This window comes from Botryllus schlosseri, chromosome 15 (assembly GCF_051294905.1).
Source record: "Botryllus schlosseri isolate E-star chromosome 15, Bs_hap1, whole genome shotgun sequence".
Taxonomy (NCBI): Eukaryota; Metazoa; Chordata; class Ascidiacea; order Stolidobranchia; family Styelidae; genus Botryllus; species Botryllus schlosseri.
The window spans coordinates 11,396,688-11,421,699 of NC_137250.1; the positions used below are offsets into that span (position 1 = coordinate 11,396,688).

Consider the following 25,012-nt stretch of genomic DNA (forward strand, 5'->3'; position numbering starts at 1 on the left):
GTGATATAGCTGATACAGCTTTATATCCACAGAGTGATACAGCTGATACAGCTTTATATCCACAGGGTGATTTAGCTGATACAGCTTTATATCCACAGGGTGATACAGCTGATACAGCTGGTACAGCTGATACAGCTTTATATCCACAGGGCCCTATCTCGCCACAAAATCTAACTTAATACTCTGTCTAATCGGTGAAAATGAGTTAAATACACCAATTCTTGTATATATCGTAAGGTGCAGTGTGTTCCGTTTTTGTGTGCGACCCCGAGAAGACGGGAAATGGAGGCACCCCCTTAAAAGCATTGCAATATAAAAGGCAGTTCACAATTCCCATCTACAAATTGCGAAATCCCCACCTAGTAGCGAATTTCCCCCACCGCTGGAAACCACTGGTAGCGCATGGTAAGGATAATGATCCGTGTCAATACATAACCGCTTACTATAAATGTCATCAGGTATACCTACTATTTTTATTGAATAACAAAACGTGTGCTCGCGTTTGTTGAAATCGTACTCATACGCAATATTTCACATTTCAGATATCACCAATACCGATGGTATGGCGTTTTGAGATTTCCGAAAGTCACACGACTTTTCCTCTGCGATTCCTATAATCATCGTAACCAGATGCTGTTTATCGTTAAAGCTACCCATTTACCAGGTCTATAGACAGATCAATAACTTTGATTGTATTGGTGTATTTGTGCGTGAAATTTACATACCGACGGGCAACGATCTCCAAACATCAGGGAGTTGTACGCATGTGCCGCGCACGAGTTGTACGTATTGTACGCATGTGTCTTATTCCTCATGAGAGTTAATAAATACGGAAGTTTTATTTAATATAATAATCGAAATAAGGTAGACGTTCGTGTACTGTAGATCATATACACACACAAGAAAATAACGTTCGCAGACTCTATTAGCCAATCCTTCACGGGAAATTATTCCATTATGTAGGGTCAAGCAAACAGGAGTGTCCAAATTAGATATCAGCTTCACACTAGCAGGCTTGGCGAGTTTCTTTCTTTCGTAAAAAGTCACCGATGTTCGTCATTCGGATTGTTTGGATGCAGACGAAGTATACAGCGGTGTAGCCATATGCAGCTCGAAATCAGGGTCCAGTGTCCAATCATCATACCAGAAATTGGGTGAACACGGCTGCGAATCCGAGAATAAGCATGACGACCAATGTGACGACCAGATTGTTGTTCTGAAAAGTCGGTCGACACGCAATATAATCTTCAATGCACAATAAACATTAGCATCTATATCGCACCAGGTATTATCAAGCAATGAAGTAATCCGAAGTTAACGGAATAATATCGAGTCATTGCGAATAGTCATAAGATATATAGTATTTGGCTGCACATCAAATTTGTTGTCAACTGGTAAAGGTGAAAACATATCCTAAAAGTTTGACCCGAGTCCCGAGGAGAATTAGTTAAATCACGGGAGTGATACCATGTCTTACTTTTAAAACTACCGCGACTTTTCAGTATAACGAAAGAATGTAAAATTGAATGCAAGTGGTCAAATTAAGGGTGTTCTAGTTTTACCTGCTGCAAGTACCAAACTATATCCATAAATGTTAATACAAACTTACTGTATCTCCACTCGTGTTGGATTGTTCATTTGGTGGACTGTCTTCCGGTGTGCTGAGTGTCTTCACATTATGCCTCAACCTCGTGGGTAATGGCGAATACTTTTTTGTAATTGATGTTTCAATTGCACTGGGATCCGTGGAGTTTTTCTGGAATTTTTATACATACGCTCGCTCCAGAATGCAAACACGATGTATAAACAGTTCGGTTTCGGGGTTACAGTAGAACAGTGGTTCTCAACCTTTTTGTCTTCGCGCCCCCCTTACGGACCCCGCGGACCCCCACGAAGCTTCAGTTCAAATTTAGCTCAATTGTCGTGCAATCGTCATCTGTCTCGTTCATGTTTTAAACAGTGTTTTAAATAAAGGCCTTTTAAAATCCACAATTTTTTTAAGCTGTGTAATTATGATATTATTGTGTAAATACTTTCCAAAAACATGTAGTATGAGCCTACGAACGATTTCCTCCCGATATTGCGGACGTATACGATATCGGATGGCTGAAACCCTCAAAATAGTCGATTCAACAGCTACAGCACGTAGATATTTCCTCAAAGGAGCTGTATTTACCCTATATTTTCAATTGTCACTCCGCTATGACGTCACAATTGAATATTCGTGACGTCATGGCGTTAAAAAACAATACAAACATGTTTTAAACAAAGTCCTTGTTTTAAACATGTTTGTTTTAAATTGATTTTTGATTTAAATGCAACCCTAACTGCAGGCCTAGTCATAAACAGCAACAAAATGCCTTTTCTTAAAAATAAGATCAGACTATTCATGTGGAAATTGGGTTGATTTCTATTATTTCAAAGCGAATTCTGCAACTGCATTTCTTGAAATACGTGGTGGTGTCTTGAAAATCCGCTCCTTCGATTTGATATAAACGAGTGCCGAAAATCTATTCCAACAAATATAGGTGGTGGCGAATGTAATAAGAACGTGTAATGCTTCCGACGACACATTTGGGTATGATCGCAACAAATATGCCACCAAAATTGACAAACAATTTTTTTAATGAGCATAGAACGTCAAGCCTGGTCATTTCTATCTAGCAAGTTATCTTGAAGTTATTATCAAAATATTGTCATGTACAATGTACATCCATAGTAGGCCATGGTACATCACACGAGAAAATGGATTTTTTTTATCATTTAGACGTCACCGTACTGATTGACATTACTTGTCGAAATTTTTTTTTTCACACTCTTGAACAAAACATCTCTAAACAGCAACATGTTTGTATCAGTAAGTTATTGAAAATTTAGCAATTAAAATGCACAGTAGGATATTTCATCTCAGAGGGCCATTCTGTTGACGTGAGCTCTGGAGTTTTACTAGTAATGAAGCCAAACTGCCCCATGCATGATTTACCGAATTTAAAAAAATACAAATGAATTAACAACTATTTTGAGGCTTCGCGGACCCCCGATTGCGAACTGCTGCATTAACAAGTATAGCGTATATCGATATAGATATATATTTCAAATCACTCTGTCTGTATAGAGCGAATGGAGACGGCATTGACTGTTGAAATATTTGTGGAGAGAGGCTCCAAGCCTAAACATGTAGCCCCAGTTGTGATAGGCCTACATGACAAATTGCACTTCAACACCAGGAAGATTATTACGATGCTTGTTGAGAAAGAGAGAGCAGTAACGTGTCAATCAGCAACTACAATATTCAATTATATATCGCATGCCATGAATCTACGTCCCGCATACACTGCACATCACGTATCTTATCTGTCCACTACTGCTATAAAATCTAGACCAGAGGTGGTCAGTAACAAAGTACTTCTACTTTTCCGGAGTAATGAAGTAGCTTTTATCTACTTTCGTTACTTACTCGAGTGGTTATGTTTTGGGACTTCAGCTTTTACTTGAAAAGCTTTTCGGCAAACTATTCGCTTTTTACCAATTTGGATTTACAAAACTAGAATGCAGTTTTGGAATACGTTTGCATTGTACGAAATGTCATTAGTCATTTTGCTTAATTCGCGAAGTAGCCGCGTGTGATAAGCTGCTTCAAGTTTTCAACCCCTCGACCAATACTGCTATCTGAAAGCACTTGACTATTTTTCCGACCTTTCAATTCGCTACTTCAAACTGCAATTGAGTAGAAATTGATGGCGTTACCTGTACTTCTACATGAGTAGCAGCCCTGACTATACTTTTGAGTAAGACAGAGCAGTTGCACCGATAGGTGACCGGGACCATAGGTGCTAATAAGAAACGAATTTCATTCACCTACCCTATTTCGCAAGTAAATGTCTCTACGCTTCCGCCTGGATTCAGAATCAGATGCTTCGGAGCTGTCTCTCGTGTTGTAATTGGCAAAGGCAGGTGATATCAAATCAACAGTTGAGCTCGCCGTGGTCTCCGTGCTCTTCACAAGTTTCTGCGTAGTCAGACGCTTTCCATCGGCGTGCTGCTCCGCTTCTCTCTCACTGTCGAGAGAACTACGACCTGGCACGGCCGAGGCTTGTTCTTCAGCGACCGTGATCTGTATTTGTGGATTGACTAGCGCGTAGTCTCTGGCGCTTTGATGGCTTTTAGACACCGCTTCGTTACCTGAAGGGCGCTGATTCTGGTATTCGGACGGATCGTTCATGGACGCGAGAGGCGACAGCATTTCGCTTTCATAATTCGAGATGTACTCTTGCCTTGAATTATCATCGTCATGAGTTCTGGCGTCGGAGTCGTGAAAAAACTTTGAAGCGCCGCTTTCTGAAGTCGAAACGGACTTTGACCACATACCACGTTTGGTGTCTGCGGCACGGCGACCCCAAGACTCTTTATCTACGTTTTGAAAATCGTCCTTTGCCGACGCAAACACAGAATCGGACGATTTCGACGTGGAACCGTGCGTTTTCCGTGGCTTGTGTAGCAGCGACCGGAAAAACCCGTGCTTACCACTGGATGTCGGTGAATGCATCGAGGTATTAGACGCGACATTGGTGTCAGACGCAATGGAGTTTTTCATTTCTGGTGGCGTGGAATTGTATAATCGATTCCTATCTTCCGAGGCGGTAGAAGGTATCGCGCTCTCAGGCGAGAGGTGTGTTTCTTTACGCGTCGGAGATGGAGAAACGTGGCCTGGCGACGGCGCGACTACGCTTGACGAATCTTCGTCCTTGTTTATCTTATGTTTGCTTCCGAATATGGATAGTTTTCTAAAGCTTGATTTCCTGAAATAGGCATATATAATTTACATGTCACAACGAATATACACACTTACAGTCTTGCAAGAGACTTATACATCGGCATAGGCACTGCTAACATTAGGCCACCGTCTTGTAGCATCATAAGTGCACGATCAGTCAGAAGTACATCCGGTATGTACCTCCGTCACAATGCCTCTATAAATTTCAGTCTTGCTACACCCAGGCCTGTGTCTGTAAGACTATATGCTGTGAAACCATTTTTGCGTTTCGTTTTGACTAAAATATCTGATAAATTACTATCAAGGTGCCAGTTATGGACTACACTCGAGCATAGTCTACTGTACATTTTATTACTGATATGAAATTTTTTGCCAAGTTGCGACATGCAACTACTGCATTTGCACAATTCACAAGCTAAAATTTCATGCAAGTCCATTTTTCCTATATATGCATGCCACTTTATCTTTCGTCAGGGTGCCTTTATTTTGTACATGCAAGCTAATGAAAAGCTAATGCAGCTAATTAAGCTAAGGAAAAGCTAATTAAGCTAATGAAAGGCTAATTAAGCTAATGAAAAGCTAAGTAAGCTAATGAAAAGCTAATGAAAAGCTAATTAAGCTAATGAAAAAGTAAGCTAATGAAAAGTAAGCTAATGAAAAGCTAATGAAGCTAATTAAGCTAATGAAAAGCTAAGTAAGCTAATGAAAAGCTAAGTAAGCTAATGAAAAGCTAATGAAGCTAATGAAAAAGTAAGCTAATGAAAAGCTAATGAAGCTAATTAAGCTAATGAAAAGCTAATGAAGCTAATTAAAAGCTAATTAAGGTAATGAGAAGTAAGCTAATCAAAAGCTAATGAAAACCTAATGAAACAAGGCAATGAAAAACTAATGAAGCTAATGTAACAAGGAAGCTAATTGAACACCACGCATCGAAAAACTTCGCTGATTGCAATTGCGAAATGTGTGCGTTTGTTGATTGACGCTGAATTGGTATCTTTCAAATAATAATTATTAACCGACATCAATGCCAGCCTCGTTTATAAATAAACTATGCTGCGAGTACTATCTCGCGATATTATTGAAAATACTCGTGATATACTCATTTACGACTATGAAAATGTTGCTACTTTATCGTTCGCAATGACTATGAAAATTATTATATTTGGAACCACTACACATCGCCGATTTTGCGTTGAACATTGTGCCAATGAAAACGTAGCTTTCTCTTTACAAAATATATTGACCCTACATTGCTAGGCTTAACTAGACCAGTTATAGAACTTTTTCTCTCCTGCGAACTGTTTGCTCTGGTTAAACCTCTACTCTACCAAACGATAGCTGTCCCGACAACCCATAGCCGCAGGCGCGTAACATCAGTGCCGATATCCAGTCTGGTTGAAAAGGTGCGATAACGACAGAAAAGGAATCCGTCGTGAAAATATCTGTCAACTCATTTAGCGGATCACCGGTTCGTTGAGGCAACCTCACATTCGGGAGAAACCGAAATACGCCATCTCATCCCTGCTGTTCATATCATTGGGTGATAATTTTCAGTTTTGAAACACGAGCAAGCGTAGCACTGTATTGAAAAATATAGCAACATATAAAACGAAACTGAGCATTCACTTGCAGAAAATTACGACAACGAAAGGAAATACGCCAATATGGACAGGGATTTCAGTACTTGCAGACAGAAAATGTTGTACATGTTGTGTATGTTCATGCTGGCAGTATAGGCACAATTGCTGCAAATGCACAGTGCATTTATGACCATAGTAGTCGAGACACACCATGAACACCTCAAAACAAACCTGTCGGTGCCGTCAAATCTTCCGGTTTGCAGGGTGCAGTTAGGTCTGAATTGGCACTATTGCAATCATAATTCAAAAATCCCTATTGAGAATCGAATATCCAGATTCTAAACTTGGATTTAAAATTTCGGATTTGATACGTCCAGAATTATATGAGCAAAATACTAACCTGGACTTACTTCCTTGCTTCATTGGCTTCATTTTTACATTCGCTGGTTTCATTAGCTTTTCATTAGCTTAATTAGCTTTTCATTAGCTTACTTTTCATTAGCTTACTTTTCATTAGCTTACTTTTTCATTAGCGTAATTAGCTTTTCATTAGCTTAATTAGCTTCATTAGCTTTTCATTAGCTTTTCATTAGCTTTTCATTAGCTTTTCATTAGCTTTTCATTAGCTTTTCATTAGCTTACTTAGCTTTTCATTAGCTTAATTAGCCTTTCATTAGCTTAATTAGCTTTTCCTTAGCTTAATTAGCTTCATTAGCTTTTCATTAGCTTACTTTTCATTAGCTTACTTTTTCATTAGCTTAATTAGCTTTTCATTAGCTTTTCATTAGCTTACTTAGCTTTCCATTAGCTTAATTAGCCTTTCATTAGCTTAATTAGCTTTTCCTTAGCTTAATTAGCTGCATTAGCTTTTCATTAGCTTGCATGTACAAAATAAAGGCACCCTTTCGTCATCTCCTCGCTCGTTCGCTGTTGTCTGGCTGTTCATTTCAATGTCATCCCGTGGCCTGAGATCAATAATTAACTATTCCCCGTCTAAGTCAGCGACGGATTTCTACGCACTGCGGCGCAAATGATCTCAATTTTCATGTATTGGTAAGCTGTGTTCGCCACCTAAATGCGTTACTCACCGATGAGGTTGTGAATGTTGAGGCGATTCTTCTTTTTCTCTGCTTGCTAGTCCTTCAACGTTACCTTTTGCTGGGTTGCTGTCCGCGTTTGTCGACCTGAAAAGCGATTTTGCTGATGGCAAATGTGGCACGCACTTATCTGAAGGAATTGTGATATACTGCTACATTTTTGCGGTTCTTTAATGTAAGATAGGACCTTTTCATAGGGTTACAATACGTCCTCTTTTAAGAGGTTTGTCCTCTATTTTGACTTTTCTGGAAGTGTCCTCGGAGAGCGCCCATATGTCGTCTTTTTTGAGGATTTGTCCACTTTTTTGAGAAATTTGGTTAAATATAGGGTGCAATTCGAGTGTTATACTGTAAATCAGCACTGGAGTAAAGCTCCGGCGGGTATTTCGGGCGAGATGAGCCGGAAAGTTGACCTTTTTTCAGTCAACCAACGGAGATTTCAACAGAAGTGTAAATTCTGGAGCCGAGTCGAAAAAATTACCTTTTTTTTCTTTCAAGTCAACCAACTACAAAGTCGGGAAAAATTTACCATTGCTTTCGGATTTTACTCCGGTATTGTAAGTCTGAAAATTTTGAAAAAGTGTCCTTTTTTCAGATTTCCAACATATGGTAACCCTACCTTTTCATAAACCAGATATAGGCTAATTCCCGAACAATGCAGGAAAAGTGCAACAAAAATGAATGGTATGACATATAAGGTAATGTGAATGAAACCAGCGTTATTTTCGTATTTCCTTACGTGAATTGCCGGTACGATTCGGGACCGGCGACACCTCCCATTCCTTCCCGGTCGCCGTTATATTCCTCGCGCAACTCTAGGTCGCGGAATGGATTTTCACCTTTCGCCAATAGGTAGGATAACCCTGCGAAATGTCAGCGCCGGTGTTGAGATACTGTCATCATTATCTAACGAGTGTAAAGTATATGCAGACTAACTGCGATGAACGTCAGCAGAAGGGCAACTCGGACGTTGCTATTCGTGTATATAGCTGTGGCACCGTTATCGCATAATCGTCATCGAATTTTGACGAACATTCCGAATCCCTTTCACATTAATTAACTGTATTGTCTCGAGTTATCGAGTTAAGTAATTGGTGATATCTAGTAGCAAGTTGTAATATATTATAGTCCGTGGTGCAAAAGGCCAACAATTGTGATTAACACCTCTATATCATACCCATAGTAATAATAACAATAATAATAATGAGGATAGGTCTACATCAGTGTCTTGCTCAACCGCAAACATTATACGGTACTTCACACCGTCTATTACTCAACCATTGAATGTACTTGCCTGGTTGGTGAAAATCAGGTGCTATATCGCGCGCAACGCATCTCGCAATTTTGGCTTCCTCTCGGGCGTGCAGAGATGTCAATTCAGCCTGGTCGGCCTTATCAGTGGCGTGCCACGTCCTGCGACCATAAAATTCCGTTAAACTCTTCCAAATGTTTCAAAGGTATTCGGAGGTTACAGAGGAACAGCCGGAGATGCAATGACGCAGAAGTTAAGAAAGCGTGCAAGCAATTCTGTAATTTTCATGTGGGACATTTTGACGTCACCAAACAGCCACGTCGTGGCACCATTGTGAATTGTATTTTTAGCCTCGCTTTCCAGCTACGGACACCCCGTCCCGCAAAAGTTGAATCCTGCTCCATTTCTAGTTAGTCACTTCAAACGAAAATTTGGGAGTGGATTAAACCAATTGTCTTAAAAAAACTCGGATTTCAGTCGCGTTAAAACATAAAATTATCGTCATATTCTACTGGTTTCATTTCCGCGCGAGTACAATAGAATGCTTCCAAGCTGACATTTTAGTAATATTTACCGATCGTGGCGAGATAGCGCAGTGATATAATCCGCGGCTGCTACACCAATGGGTGCGGGTTCGAGTCCGACCAAGGTCGACTTCAGAATTCCGATACCTAAGTGTTGGAGGTTTAGCTAGGCTCCTCCTCGCCACCTCATCCACTTAAGCGGTGTCTTACAAAAAGCCTAGACGTGGGCAGTGCTATAAGTCGGCAGTTACGGAAAATAATGACGAATATCGGCCTGGTGTAAATGACCATAGCAGTCGACAAAACGCCATGAATACCACAAAACGAGTAATATTTACCGCGATAGCGCTATTTCAGCCTTTTGTTTGGCGACTCCCGCCACTCTGACAGCTTGCTTGATGCTGTTGTCGATTTTGTCTTTCATTTTTCCTGATTTCACTCCCAGCACTTTCCGCCTGGGCACGGCCATGATGTTGTGCTTGTATTTGCCCTCTTCGATGGTGCCATCCGGGAATACGGTGCAGCCGTAACCATGGCGTTGATTGGCCAGCCATTCGCCTTGGTATTTAAATCCGTCCGATCTTTCGCAAATTCCAAAACCTTAATAAAGATTAGGATGATTAGCAGTCAGCGGGCATTGTCTAGCTAGAACTCTAGATTACTGACCTACGGATAGATGCGCAACTCTCGCAAAACCCGTCGTTGCGATCGGGCAAGCAGTTACTCTCAGCAATCTAAAAGCAGCATAATTGGTAGTGCTATAACTGGCGACCAGAGCGCTGAAAATTAATAAAACTGGTCTTAATCGAAAGCTAGTGTCGCACTGATTCCGACAATACAAATTAAAATTTTGTCAGAATAATGGAACCGGTTAAAAGCCGCCCTCAAAGTCTGAAAATCGGCATTGTTCCAAACAATCGCTTGACGAAATTGGCCATTGTTATGTTCATTGTGTCGCGGCGCTGCCATTGTTGGTCTGCTAATGCCGATTTTCAGACTTAGGGTGGAGCCCAATTCCTATCCTCAGCCAAGTTCTACTCAAATGCGTATCGATACTCAACTAAGTATCGATCGTTACTCAGCGTTGAGTGCGCGCCAATTCTCTCTACTCAGTTAAGTATCGATTTCCAGACGCCGTTTTTCGATATTGCGTTGCCAGATTTTAATAGCCGAAAACGGACACGCGTGGACGACTTTGTCATGACGACGCGGTGGTTTTCCCGCTATTCGTTCACTGACTAGCGCAGGAGAGATTATAATTCAGCAGTTCTGAAATGTTAGCTGCAATTTCCTACTGAAATATAGGATATAAAACCCGCACCGCAATATTGGGTCGAAGTATTCGCTCAATACTGCTCTAGCGTTAGATATCTGGGTTCGCAAGTAGCTTCTGATCAGCGCAACATATAACAGTACCTCTTACATTTGCTTTTTAACACGTCTTTAGAACGTAGTCTAACCAGTAATTAGTAATCACTAAAATGGATTGCCGCAGCCGAACAACTTTCTCATCTGAAGACCCACTGGAAGTATTAGAATTTATTGAACAAGAAAGTCCACGCACACCACAGAAATATTTGAAAGATGTCACCAACCCATTTGAAAAGTATTCAGAAGTAGAGTTCAAAAGCCGTTATCGATTTTCCAAGGACTCTGCCATTGACGTTTTTGGGGTGATAAAGCACGACGAGTCATTGTCGGTTAGAGGACAGTGTCTACCTCCACTGCTTCAGTTCCTTGTGGCGTTGCGTTTCTTCGCAAAAGGGCATATTCAACAGTCAGACGGTGATTTGATCGGTGTTTCACGTAACACAGCAAGGCGCAGTATACATAGACTTGCTTATGCAATCGCCACACAAAAGCCGAGTTTTATACAATACTGTTATGCAGATGCTCGTAAGCTGAAAGAAGGCTTCTTCAGAATTGATGGCTTTCCGGGAGTCGTGGGGGCGATTGATTGTACGCACATTCCAGTTGTATCACCAGGTGGAGATGAAGCAGAGATATTTAGAAACAGGAAAGGATTCATGTCAGTGAATGTGCAAGTGATATGTGACAGCAACCGTAGAATTCTAAACATAGTTGCCAGGTGGCCTGGCTCTACCCACGACTCCCGGATTTTCAATAACAGTTCAATCAAGGATGACTTGGAGAGTGGATCACTCGATGGTGTTCTTCTGGGTGATAACGGCTATGCCTGCTTGCCCTATTTGATGACACCATTGATGAATCCCACAACCCGCCAGGAAAAGCGCTATAACAAGATGCACATAGCGACACGATCCCGTGTGGAGCACTGCTTCGGAGTGCTAAAGCGCAGATTCCTGGCTCTCAGCATTCCATTGCGAACTAGGCTGGATAATTCATTGACCATAATCATCGCCATTGCTTGCCTCCATAATGCGGCCATAAGCAGGAACCAATCACTGGAAGACAATTATGATATTGAAATTCCGGAAATACGTTCCAACGCTAGCGATACAGCTTCAGGGAGGGCAGTGAGGGAGGGCTTGATTGCTCAAATGTAAGCCGTGCCCAGCGTATCAATCGAGTTCTTGATCTACATATTCCTTATTTTATTCAGTTATTTTGCTTACTGGTTTCAACTAATAAATCATAAATCAAGTTGTTGCAGAAAATTCGATTTAACTGCAACGTCAGGCAATTAGGCTATGGCCAGGTAGCAGGAGAACATGTACCTGAACAACCTACTAGCGTTTCAATGTAATTTCTTATGCACAGATATTACAGAGTGCAACATTTATCTACTAGTTGAATGCAACTATGACCCACCTTCCTGTACACACGCTGTCCTAATTGTCGACAAAGCCAGTATGCACATTTTACACGCGAATGTCCTCATCTTTGATGGAATCGCACCAACCCTAATTGAAAAATATGTTGGGCGTTAACATGAACTCAAGTCTTGTTTTGGAAAGTGCTCAGGAATACGGTTGATAACAAATTGTAGTGGTTGATGCGAGCAAACTGTCAGGTTCAATGCTATCTGCAGATATTGCAAACAACCAAACAGCTATATCACAAATGTTGTGCCATTGGCAACCTCTAAAACCAGCGGTACTTGAAATGGGGGGCGCAAAGTCACCAGAAAGGGGCCACGAAGCTGCGTTCAACTCAATTTTTCTTCAAAGCCCAGCGCGATTTACCTCTATTAATAGTATTGGTATGTGTACAGTTCCAACTTCATATTTGAGAATTCTCTCATCAACAGGGAACAGTCAAAACCTTCCATGCCATCAAACCATCCTGTGGGATTGCTAGAGCATAGTGGTTTCATTATGTGATATGACGATAAGGCGGGCGTCAAAATTTTCACTATCATAAAGGGGGACGAGTCTTAAACAGTCCAAGAACCACTGCTCTAAGCTAACCATAATGAATCGAAATTGACGATATGTATAAAGTTAACGAGACATGTTCAGGAAAAGACGGTAGAAAATATACCAAGCCGTTATTACTGCAATCCTGAACACAATGGACCGATGCAAAAGAAATAATCGGACCTACCTCGCGTCGAGTGGCCTCCGTTGCCCGCGCTTCGGTTACCCGAGATGCTCGCCGCACGACCGCCGTCGAGAAGAATGACACGTGCTGACGTGCGAGCAATTTCTGTTACGTTCTACGCGTTGATTCGAGCGTGACCTTATGATATATCATGAGTACTACCAGTTCTACCTCGGCACTTGATATCGTATTTACAATGATTACTCTCTTTTATTGCATCGATATTTCATCAAGAAACTAATAAGAACGATAATAACGTACTGAGAATGCAGCTCCGATGAAATTGGCAGTTTTTCAAGATTTCTCCAATCTTTCCATCTTTAATTTTAGATACATAATTTTTAGACGTAGCTCCTCTCTTCGCAACTCACTCTCCTCTTCCATCCATCTACTCTCCCTCATTCTTAACTCCTTCATCCATTCCGCTTCCTTCAATTTCTCTCTCATATATCGCGCCTTGTTTTCTTCTAAATCATTACTACAACTGCTGTCGTCTAGATATTAAATGGTTCGAATGAGTTTATCTTGATTTCTACATATCCCGAGTATTGTCTCACCACGAACACTGTAACTCGAGCTCAGATTGAGCCTGGAGGTCCGCCCAATGTCTTGCTCGTTGTCGGATACGAAATTCATTACCACATCTAAAAATTGAAGAGCATTCGTACAGATATTAATATGTGAGATCAGGTTTCGTGACTCACAAGACTTTGCTCCATCGTCGTCAAACGGGTTGCCCAAATCGCGTATCTGTCCCGGGACGACAGCTATAAAGTAATCTTTTGTTTCAAGCAGCACTAGATATTAAAGACTTCAAGAACATACATGCCACTGCCTCACTAAGAGGATCCACATTTACTTCAATTGGTCCTCCACCAGTTTTTCTCTGCTCTCTTTTAAGTAATGCGGAATCAGTCTTAGAGCGTTCTTTCATATTTAGCCATCTTTTCCGAAGACATTTGGCACTTCTCTGGCAGCTGATACCAGCAGCATTAAACTCTAAAGCCAGCAGCTCCCAAGCTCTTTCCTTTCCTGCGGCACAGACCTTATCGGTCTTTTTGTTTTCTATTATTGGAAAACCCTTCACCAGCTCCAGCAGAAGAGCCTTTTCTTTATGCTGGAAATTTGGTTCTCTTCTAATACCGGTACCTCTTTCCATTACGTTGGACGCCATTTCAATGTACTATGTGTCTACCTATAAATTTTAGAAAGCTGTAGGTAACAAATTAATTTGTGTAGAACAAATGTATAAAGCAGAATCCGTGCAACCAAACGCATCTAATAAATTAATTAAACGAAACGCGATACTACCATGTCAGACAGCAGGCTTTTTACCTCTAGTCGGCAGTACAGAAAATCGGACAACCAAAGGCGGGAGTCGCTAGGTTACAAACTACGGTTCGCTGCTCAACCGTGAAAATTGACACTTAAGTCAGGTGGTGCCTTAACTTAAGTTTTAGTGCCGATCTGGACGCATTTGAGTTTGAGTATCCTTTTTGGCGTGAGTTGAGTTACGAAATCGTTGCTGAGTAGAGAATCGCTACTCAGCAGAGAAATTGGGCTCCACCCTTAGTGGGCTGTTTACGGGTGGTTCCATTGCCTTGACAAGATTTTAATTTGTATTGTCGAAATTTGTGCGACATTAGCTTTCGATTAAGACCAATTATATTAAATTTCAGCGCTCTGGTCGCGAGTTGGAGCACTACCAATTATGCTGCTTTTAGATTGCTCAGCAATAAGAGTAACTGCTTGCCCAAGCGTAACCACTAACCACCACGAATTGCGTATCTATCCGTAGGTTAGTAATCTATACTAGAACACTGCCTGCCATCACTGGCGCAGTCAAGCGAGACGACGATAGCACATTTTTGACTTTTTTCACTGTGACGTCATATCCAATCATCCCCCCCACCCACCCCAAACAAAATACTTCATCCCACCCAAAGTTTCATCCTGGCCGCTATCATGGCTACTAGTTCAGGTTTAAGCAACCAGGAAAAATTCAAGGAAGAATCTTCATGACAAAATGTTCATCGGCCCACGAGTCATTTACGGAGTGTAGAACATGGAGAGAGGATACATTGCATACATGCAACGCGAAATAACATTATTGTTGCAATAGGTGAATTATGAAGAAGGCAAGAAGCTATTATGGAACTAGGCTCTAAGCTTCATTTTGTCAGAATACACGCTTCAATTTAGCGATTCAGGTCATGAACCCATCAAGTTCGTATCGTATGCTTCGAAAACAAAGAGTCACGGTAAAATACTTCGACTGCCGCAGTGATATCATTCGAAACACCTGCGACGAATGCAGCAGAGTCACCCCAACCAGAATATTGCATCGGCCTTGACTAGAGATTGTCACAGCAAAACAACTTATCATAGAAGGCTATTCAATGTTCGAATGTTCTGGCCGTTGAAAATACGGCTCACTGCAAACTACCGCCTAATCGATTCTGTAATTAGTACAGGTCAGAGTTGGTCAGAGTAGTCACCGTTCGTAGTCAAGTAGAAGTAGAAGTAATGACGTAAATTTCTACTCAAGTACAAGTAGAAGCAGCTAATTCCAAGTAAGTTCCGAGTAAGTACTATAGAAATCCTATTGCTTTGCCGAAAAAAACGGAAAACTGTAAGGTAAAAGTAGTCTAAAATCATAACTACTTGAGGAAGTACAGCAAGTAGGCAAAACCTACTCGAGCACTTCGCAAAAGTAAAAGTACTTCTTTACTGAAAACTTCTGGTAGAGGTTCGAGCACACGTTTCGCGTCAACCGCAATAGCCAAACAGAATCTTCCCGGATTTTTGCGAATAGGATGAAGAAATTGGGAACGGCTAAACTCGCGTAGCCAGGATTCTGCGGGAGAATGTTTTTAAATAATGACGCGGCATTAGGAATATCCATTGTGACGTGTAGAAATGAAGTCACAATGTCGAAATTAATATCTTGGCTGCGGGGGCTTGACGTCATTGTTACGCGCAGGCACATATCTATGCGCGAACATAGTCATTGGTGACCTCACATGAATGTTACATATATCGGGAGTAGGTGTAAGATCAGTTTACCGTCACGCTTGTCGTGTTTCCATTGGCCGCGATACGTCTCGACGGCGTCCAAATCGACATCGTCTGCAATCGTGGATAGACTGAAGGGATCGCTTGAACTGTCATAGTCGCCGAATGTCGAAGAAGCGAATTCCCCGCTGCTTGCCATGGACGTTCCAGTATAATCGCTGAACGAGGAATATTACCTCATTTTCGTGTGGTGAGGTATGGGCTACCTATACTGCTTGATGGTTCGATCACCGAAGAAGTCACACAAGTACGTGTAACGATTTACATGGGACTAATTAAAATTACTTCAAACACAAGTACAATGTTCGAAATTGAGACTGGTTATCGGATCCAAAAACCAATAAATGTCTGTCTATGTCTGTCTGTCTGTCTGACGATCCATTGCATATCAAATTGTCAATACCCCATAAATGGGAAATGACACAGAACCATTTAATTTTAGCAATTAGTTACGGCGGGAAGGTTCGAACTAGAACAGAATTACTGTTTTAGTGCATCCGATAACGAGGTCGGCAAGAGAAAGGCAGCCAGGTGACCATCCAGTTTTAGCAATGAACCGCACCTACACCAACACTACATGCTTATATAGTCTACGATCTACATTGTACATTGTACAAAGCACCGCATGAATGAGATTGTCTTTCTGATCCACACAATTTTTCATATCACCAAAACGAGCATCGAATGGTCATTTGTTAAAGTAGAAGCAAATCGTTGTTGATAATAATAATGTGAAACTCTTCTATTGTGGTCACGTGTTCGAGGAGAGCAATACGAGGGGAATGCTCAAAGTTTTTGCAGTTCTGACCAGTGTTGGGATCAAGTCACTACCTTCGAGTCACGAGTCATTTGGAGTAATTGCAGATTTTGACTCGAGTCAAGTCAAGTCAATCGACTTTCGAACGTGACTCGAGTCAAGTCAAGTCGATTTTTGGTGGTGACACGAGTCAAGTCGAGTCAAGTTAAGTCAAGTCACGAGTCAAGTCACAATTCAAGTCAAGTTGCCTTTTCGAAATATGAGGCATTACGTCATTGCATTTTGCTAGCTGTCTGAAATACATATTGAGGGGTCATTGATTCTGAATCGATGAAAGAATATAGAGTTCGATATACACGCTCACATATACGTAGAACTGCTAAACTATACGTGAGTAATTGCATAGCCTCGGTCTATAGTTACCAGCCAAAATAGAGAATAGAGAAACGAGTTAATATGATACAATTCGAGCCTGCGCCAATGGCTGAGGACTATATAAACTATATTCGAATTCAATTTCAATAAAATAAGAGGTTTGGTTGAGGTCAGAAGAGAGAACAGAATTGGACAATTTGCTATTAAATCACTTTACTATACTATTACGACAACGTAAGCTGTAAGTTGCGATCACTTCGTTTGTGGTCAATTAATTTTGTTAGAGAACAATGTAAACTCAGTTAAATGCACGATAATTGAATGATTGGTCGCTCTCACGGGTTAAACCAGCGTTTCGCCAACAATCCGACCATATGCAAGATACAGTGATTTTTATCGACACCAATTACTATAGATGACTTGAAATTGACTCGTGAATTTTGCTCCGAGTCACGAGTCAATCCACATTTGTCACACGCCGAGTCAAGTCAAGTCAAATCATTTTAGCAAAGTGACTCGAGTCAAGTCAAGTCAAGTCATACGAAAAACGTGACTGGAGTCTGACTCGAGTCAAGTCATGACTCGAGTCATCCCAACACTGGTTCTGACAAGTGAAGAATGCTCGGCGCAAGACCGTTTCTGATTTGCAGCTAACCCAATTTTGTAGTTTGACCTGAGATGATACATGCAATGGAGTTGGAGTCCCACGCACGTACCATTTCGAGGTTTTATACAGTGCTCGCCTACCACCTACATAAGTTACTCGCGCCGAAGGCGGTCGAAAATTTCTCCACCGTGTTGAGCTGCCGAAAGCAGCGAAACAGAAAATGAACTGAACATTTTTTAAGGTGCAGTATATGATTTCTGTAGTGGATTCATTTGGAATTCTTGTGGTCAAATAAATTAAAACGGAATTTGGTTACGTAAGAATCCCAATGCTTCCCGACTAGATCTCTTCCCCGTATAGGGTTAGTATAGCTTTGGGTATATTCAACTAATCGGCACGAAATGCACGTGAAAATCGGGTTATTCTGGATCTGCCTCAAAAGTTGACTAGTAAAGGGGAAAATCCCACCGATTATACGTGGAGACGGATCTTTAGGGAGTCATGCCAAAAAAATGACTTTTTAGAGTTTAGTTGTAAAAAATTTACCGTTTATACGTCCTCTTTTTCGGTTTCGAAAATATGGGGGCGGCGAAAATTTGCGTAGACCTTGATAAGGAGGCGATGAATCGAAAAAGGTTAGGAACTACTTAACTAGATATTTGTGAATCAGGTTGAAGGAGTAGCCTGAACTCAGAATTATAGCACATGTATTCATACAAAAATAATTCTGGGTCTAAACACCGCCATTATGTACATGTAATGTTCAATAGGTTAATATTTGGCAAATACTTTTGTCAATAGAAAATTAGTTCGCAGACTTGAAGGTTGTGAACCACTAGTACAGGGCCGGCCAACCCGTGGCCCCCGAGAAGGTTTTGAGTGGCCCGCGAGGTAATTTCCGAAATTAGTAATATTATCAAAAATGGATTGCACAGATTGTGAACTTGCAAAGCCAACCAAAAAATTGATTAGTCTGGCCGCAACACTTGAGATGTGATGACTAAAGTATCAGTTCCGACGCATTGGCAGATCCATGAGCCAGTCACATTTTGGTAGATCTTCGTACACTACAATGAATCAGAATAATTTGCGATAGATTTATCAGAAGTCAAAATTTTCTACACGCTTCGTGCAACATGCTGTCACTCGGTTTCTTGCTTTCAATATTGTTACCCCTTTGCGAAAATGAAAGAACGCCTAATGTATCAGATTGAGTCTAACTATATTTGCGATTACGAGACAAAGTGCCGTTCAACATATGCGACCTTGCGTTTGCGCTCGCAGGAAGTCGGTCGACTATATGAAATCTAGCCACAAAATGATCGACGCATGTTGGTCGAAGCTTTCGATATCGATATGTCCAGGCGCCGAATAGTCCATTCCTTGCAAACTGAGCCCAGCGATATAGTGCATGCCCGCAATATATAGTCCAGTGGCATTATTATTGGCCTATGAACTTCGAAAAATTTTCGCGCTTGGCGCGACTATTGGCCCGCGCAATAGTTCGTAAATCAAATGTGGCCCTTTGGCTGAAAAGTTTGGCCACCCCTGCCCTAGTATATGCTACAGCAGAAAACGGTTCATGTATAATAGGGCTACGACCTACGCTCGGTGATGGGTGATCAGTAGGGCAAGTTTTTGCAACTTCTGCATCTTTTTTTCACAGCTTCTTAAATACTCGGAAGTTATGTAGAATGCTGTTTTAAGCTGTTTGAAGGAATCTTATAGTGCAACTTTTTGCAACTTTTGTCCATTTTTTTCATGCAACTTTTTGCAACTTTTTATCGATTTTCCATGCAACCAACTTTTTACTGGAAATATTTGGCAGTATATGAAAATAGATCGCTCGACTGAAATACCGTAAATCATCACTGAAGTAACGGTATGACGGGCATTTCGGGAGCTGAGCCGGAAAGTTGACATTGTTTTTTTTTAGTCGACTAACGGAGAATGTGGATGGAAAACTGTTTTTTGGGAGTGGAACTGGAAAGTTGACCCCTTTTTTTAGGTAACCGACCAAATCAGTGGTCTTCTAGTGCAACTTTTGTGATAAATAAATGCAACTTTTTACTGCAACTTTTGTGAAAAATATATGCAACTTTCCACGGATTTGACTGCAACAAAAACTTGCCCTTGTTGATCAGTTTCTATCTTGGATCTGCTATTCTCACGCTGCGATACTGTATCATATAACTCTCGCGATGAGATACAGGTCGAAATCAATCCCTCAGAACATACGCGCGAGAGGCTCGCGTTCGCAAAATTGACTTTAAATTCACATAATGATCAATTTACTGGGATATCAAGATCGCAAATACATCGATTTCAATTCGAAGCGATCACATGCAGTGATACAATCATGTGAAACGCTTGGCTTCAAGTCTCGAGCTAGATTGTACCGATATTCCTCGGTCATGTTGTGATATGACTACACAATAGCAACCCTGTTCTAAATATTTCCGTTTCGCAGACAAGTTCGCAGAGGGCTATCACTAATAAATGATTTGGCCAACTAGATAATTTTCAGCTTTTCCAAATTAGATTAGAATTAGAGCTACACAGATTCTCCTAAATTAGATTAGAATTAGAATTAGAGCAACACAAGTTTTTTCCCAATTAGATTAGAATAAGAATTACTGACTTCGTAAAAACTGAATGAAATTTTGAATGGGAAATGAATACAGCAAAAATCAGCTCATATCAAATCACTGTGGATTCGCAAAACCATGAGAATGTTTAACGTCTGTAGCCTACATGTACACCAACTAACAACACTATTCCACACTAGCTGAAACGGCTCAGTTTAGGCGATGGCAACAGCATTCCATCGATGGAGAGTCTGCCGAAATCATTAAGCATATTGCCTTGATGTGCAATGGTCCAGACGCTGCCAAGACAGAGACGCTTAGAACACGGCATAGGACGTCCCAACAAAATCAATCCTTAGGATGAGATAGTCTTTTAGCGAGTAACATGTCTGGCCAGCCCCAATATCGATTCATTAGTCGTTGGAAAGCGATGTCGGGTATCGTGCGTAGCTCATAGTTCAAAATAAAATGACGTTTATGATCATGATATTTCTTGTTGTGTTTGTACTACTTAAAATAATACTTCTTTTGTGGTAACCATCAGCATCGCCCATGTTAGTCAGCACGGCGTTGTACTAACGTAAAGTTTCATAAACTAGAATGTTGCTCGCAGACTACAAGCCACTATGCTAGCAGGTTATTATTATTCGTTGTCACAATAACTGCTATGAGTATGACTGCACGGTGTGAGTAAGCACTAGATTTCCCTGCGCGAGAGGGGTATTCTTGTTAACTAGCTGCAAAATGCTTCAGACAAAGAGGCATTTTCAGGAAAAAATAAATTAGATTAAAACTAAAATTAGAGCATAAGAGAGATTTCACAAATTAGACTAAAATTAGAATTTCGCCCTAATTTAGTGAAATTAGACACCTAGAATTATCTAGTTGTTCAAGTCTGACTAATACGTCGCAGTGTAATTTTCCTTTGCACCATTAACTCCGAGAGTGACTGAATATTTATGGGAATTTCGGTCTCACCGTGTCACGCTATTTTGAATTTCTTGATAGAATTGCGCTATATAGCGTGGACAAACAAACCTATATACTCCCGTATCCATAGGTATATCTGTATTGCATATATGCGTATATAGCCGCGTTTATCACTCGGCAAAATCCACATAATTTGATTGACCTATAAAGTGTGACGTTGCAACATCGCAACTGACTAGTCTTCGACTCTTTGTATACTTCAAGTGAATATTATGCATGGCAGCTATGGCGCGTATATATAGACCATAGACGCGACAACGGGAGGATATCGCAACGTGACGATGTCGCCGCGTATCTCAGCCTTCTCCGATCGATATATCCCTTCAACATCCATTTTATAGTGCGCCTAGCAGAGTAACAGCACAAAATTGAGGAATACGCTCAAGACACATATACAGTCTATCTTCAAATACACCACAAAGAGACAACATGCGCGTAAGCAGTGCGACGATGATACCAGCCGAAGGCCAACAGCACTTACAGACATGATCATCGATCACGTCACAGCTAAATCAGACAGTGGCGTTACGACGCAACACAACCCGTTTTGAATAAGCCATATTTTACCTTCTGTTAGATTGTCCACTTTTGGTAGAGCTTGTATTACTCGCGATGGAAGTATTTGATCTCGACTTCTTCCTAAGGGTATATGACAGCGTTCTTCTTAAATTTCCCGCTCCGTTACGCAAGAAGCCCCTCTTTTTCGGTGACGTAGAAGTAGAAGGGAATATACTGCGATTTCCCAAGACGAATCCTCCTCTTGCATGGCCATCGTTTGCTGTCAATATACAATAAAATAGGATCATATTTTTTGTGAACACAATCTAAATAACCGGGTTAATTGAACGTACAAAATGTCCAAGACCCCAATCGACAGCAAAATGCCAGATTCCAAATCCAAGGAACAGAGGCAAAATCTTAAATATTTGGTAAGTGTGATAGTTATAATTATGCGACGTCACGTCGCTTCCAAGCAATAAAATTAGAGAACAGAACGCTACCGCTTACTATACAGTCCACACTCCACAGTCCACACGTAGTCGGCACTATTCGATATCACCACATCACACATCTTTTTGTTTCATAAACAACAACAACACATCGCAAGTCTGATACTGTAATGTATATGCCTGGAGCCTACGTTTCAAAGTCTTCGCACATAATGATGGGAGGACACTGTGCACTAGACAGGTGCACTATATCTGGTTAGATTGCTACGCATTTCGCAATATTAAATATCGCGTTAAAGGTCATGGCAAGTACAGAGTGCATGACGCGGAATGTAAGACATTTGTAAAGATATCGCCTGTCTTGTACAGTAATATCAATTTGGACGAAGGTGTCAAATCGACAACATAACCTAATCATACAATCCTACTTGATGTACAATGACTAACGCGTGAGAGCTTACTTATTTCGTTCTATCGAAGTTGAATTTTTGGGAATTACTCTAGTTACACTCTTTGGTGATTGGTGACGGTTTGATCTTCCATATAAGTGAATTAGGTTGACGATGACGACAATACATAACTATACCGACGATGATGTTCGCATCGCAGCTGTTTTGACGTTGCAACGTTTAATATTGACCATCCCGGGGGAATATGGCGCACAGCGGATGCTATATCAGACACTTCTAAAAATGCTCCGTTTTAAAATCAAATATCTGCGACTCATTAAATTCCTGCTTCGAAAAATGAAACTTTTACAAACCACGAACGCACCGTGCTGTCCGGCTGTCCCGCTGTGATCACTGCGCAGCGAACTTAGGGAAGCACGAATCGGGTATCGTACGGACGTCGCCATTCCGTATGGGGCACTCTGCCTCACTCCATACCCGTGTCTCATACCGCCCATCCATTGGCCGTGGTAAGTTCCTGAAGGACAAATCGCCGGGTCGTAATAGAGAACGTTAAAGATCTACAAGATAACTTTGATGGCTTAATTGAGTAATTGAGTAATGGAGTAAAAGGCGTGGAATATTGAAACAACCCTAACTCTCGACAACCATAAATTATGCATGGCGCTACGCACACCATAGTTTGACAGTGTTTATCGATATAGCACGTAATCTCTGGCGAACGTAAGTTAAAATAGGCATCACAGGTGAATTATTCTGTTTTTATAGGAAAATGATTAATTTCTGTATGAATACGCGAACTTGCCTTCATCAGCATATGTTTCGGTACCGTAGCCATCCTGAAGCCCGTTACTCCAAGTCCCTTCGTACTTGGCTAGACCCGAAATGCTGGAGCGTACTCCATATCGCTCCTTGAAACCGTGTGTCCATTCACCCTTATATTGCCACTTGCCCTTGATTTCAACTCCCAGCCCATGTCTCTTTCCGGACGCCCAATTTCCGTCGTACGTGCTTCCACTCGGCCACGTATAAACACCAATCACCTCAAAACCGTGACTCCACGAGCCTGCGAACTCCCCTTGATTTTTCGGGCCCGTGCATATTCCGTGGCCGTGTGCCTTGCCATCTTCCCAGCCGCCGCAGTACGAGCCGCCGTCGTCAAAGTCGAATCTACCCCCGCTTTGAGTCATCGAGCGTAAACGCGAATGACAGTTGTAAATGCGATAGCTAGAAATCTGTAACAAATTGTTTTCATCTGTCTATCATACCAGACGACGCAGAAGACGACCTACGCGAAATTACCTTTTCGTAAATCGCTATCAGCCAGGTTGCAGGCAAAGCCAGCTACGATCGTTCGTCATGCGCTAACGAAGCGACTGCAGTCGCCGAAGAGGCGATAACGACTTCGTATCAGAGCGACATCGACATTCCTGCCGATCGACCGACTACCTTCGCAGAGCTACGGAAAGACTGTGTTCCACGAGATTAAATTGCGAAGGATAGTTAGACAGAGATGACTTGATAAGCCTTCTTCTCTGATATTTCGCTATATTCTCGACGATAGTGTAATGTTTAAATTGAAGAGAACATCGGCTATATCTCATTCACAATAAGCTATCTGTACTGTACAAAGTTTATCTGAGAATATATTGAAATGTGATAACCGGATATAATTATTTTATTTATACTTGACAGGAATTCGATGGCAACACTTACGCTAGGCCTAATCAATGTTGATAAACATCGATGCCGAAGTATAATTAAATATAACTAGAAAAAGTCTCAGAAATTGCTACTACTCCATTGTCGAAATCTGCATAGAAGGCAGGGACGACAGGATGTTGTGTGGAAATGCTAAAGCAGGGCTTTGATTTCTATATCCACCATACTCAAGTAGTTTCGTCTTGAGATTAACTTTCACTTCTAATTTAACAATGCTCGAGTTAAAATATATTATTTGCATAAAATTATACATTATGAGACCTCCTATCTCACGCTTGAATTAACGACAAACTACTATGCATCAGCTGGCTAGGATTTCCCGAAGTCCGCCTTTCCCGCCCCAAACCATCTCGGAAGGAAAGCTCTTTCCGAGTAAATATTGAGAAGTCTCAATATCATCTTTACAAACGTGTCCGATTCACGATTCTTTGTGAAATGACATGACAAGATAAGTTTATGAGATTGTAAAATGCTAACAAGGTGAAGGGCGTTGTTGAGATTGGACAATGAAAAGTAGGATTATCGAAATACATGAATCGGAGAGTTCATTTCTAGCAGAGACAATGAATGCTTTGACAACACACAATAACTATACGTTACAAGCGGTTGCTCTGCTAAAAAGCAGAACAGTAGCGCCACGGGAAGGCTTGCAACATTGCCAACCAAAATTCAGCCCGAAATAGGGCTGATGTTCGTAGAATGGTAGGCCTGGAAAGTCTTTCTGAATACATGCAGCGCTGGACAATAGGATCCTTTTTAGCTTCGGTAGCAAGATTATGAACTTAG

At 41.2% G+C, this 25,012-nt stretch overlaps 3 protein-coding genes across 3 annotated transcripts in view; 1 reads left to right on the top strand and 2 right to left on the bottom strand.

Annotated features, from left to right (window-relative positions):
- Positions 1–867, top strand: part of LOC145457898 (uncharacterized) — a 48,894-nt gene extending 48,027 nt beyond the window's left edge. Inside the window, exon 11 of the mRNA XM_080336191.1 lies at positions 543–867. Coding sequence (XP_080192317.1) covers positions 543–574 — 32 coding nt within the window. The 3' untranslated portion in view covers positions 575–867. The remainder of the gene's footprint in view (positions 1–542) is intronic.
- LOC145457897 (uncharacterized) lies at positions 686–23,988 on the bottom strand. The gene is made up of 12 exons (XM_080336190.1): positions 23,807–23,988; positions 23,310–23,739; positions 22,869–23,021; positions 21,712–21,922; positions 15,819–15,985; positions 9,566–9,827; positions 8,746–8,864; positions 8,191–8,314; positions 7,443–7,538; positions 3,863–4,799; positions 1,610–1,756; positions 686–1,216 (listed from the first exon to the last, which is right to left on the bottom strand). The coding sequence occupies exons 2-12, from the start codon at positions 23,692–23,694 to the stop codon at positions 1,139–1,141; spliced, it is 2,679 nt and encodes an 892-aa protein (XP_080192316.1). The 5' UTR covers positions 23,695–23,739; positions 23,807–23,988; the 3' UTR covers positions 686–1,138.
- Positions 12,943–14,331, bottom strand: LOC145457899 (myb/SANT-like DNA-binding domain-containing protein 3). The gene is made up of 4 exons (XM_080336193.1): positions 13,578–14,331; positions 13,457–13,519; positions 13,310–13,396; positions 12,943–13,246 (listed from the first exon to the last, which is right to left on the bottom strand). The coding sequence occupies exons 1-4, from the start codon at positions 13,924–13,926 to the stop codon at positions 13,047–13,049; spliced, it is 699 nt and encodes a 232-aa protein (XP_080192319.1). The 5' UTR covers positions 13,927–14,331; the 3' UTR covers positions 12,943–13,046.
- Positions 23,989–25,012: the final 1,024 nt, after the last annotated feature.

Bases quoted from the DNA above. Each gene is read 5' to 3' on its own strand.
- LOC145457899 (XM_080336193.1), bottom strand. From the start codon at position 13,926: ATGGCGTCCAACGTAATGGAAAGAGGTACCGGTATTAGAAGAGAACCA. The intron at 13,520-13,577 runs GTATGTTCTTGA...ATTACTTTATAG, and splicing joins TCTTAGTGAGGCAGTGGCAT to CTGTCGTCCCGGGACAGATA. The intron at 13,247-13,309 runs GTGAGACAATAC...TTTAATATCTAG, and splicing joins CTCGAGTTACAGTGTTCGTG to ACGACAGCAGTTGTAGTAAT.
- LOC145457897 (XM_080336190.1), bottom strand. From the start codon at position 23,694: ATGACTCAAAGCGGGGGTAGATTCGACTTTGACGACGGCGGCTCGTAC. The intron at 21,923-22,868 runs GTGCGTTCGTGG...GTATATTGACAG, and splicing joins CGGGACAGCCGGACAGCACG to CAAACGATGGCCATGCAAGA. The intron at 9,828-15,818 runs GTAAACTGATCT...ATCTTTATTAAG, and splicing joins GAAACACGACAAGCGTGACG to GTTTTGGAATTTGCGAAAGA.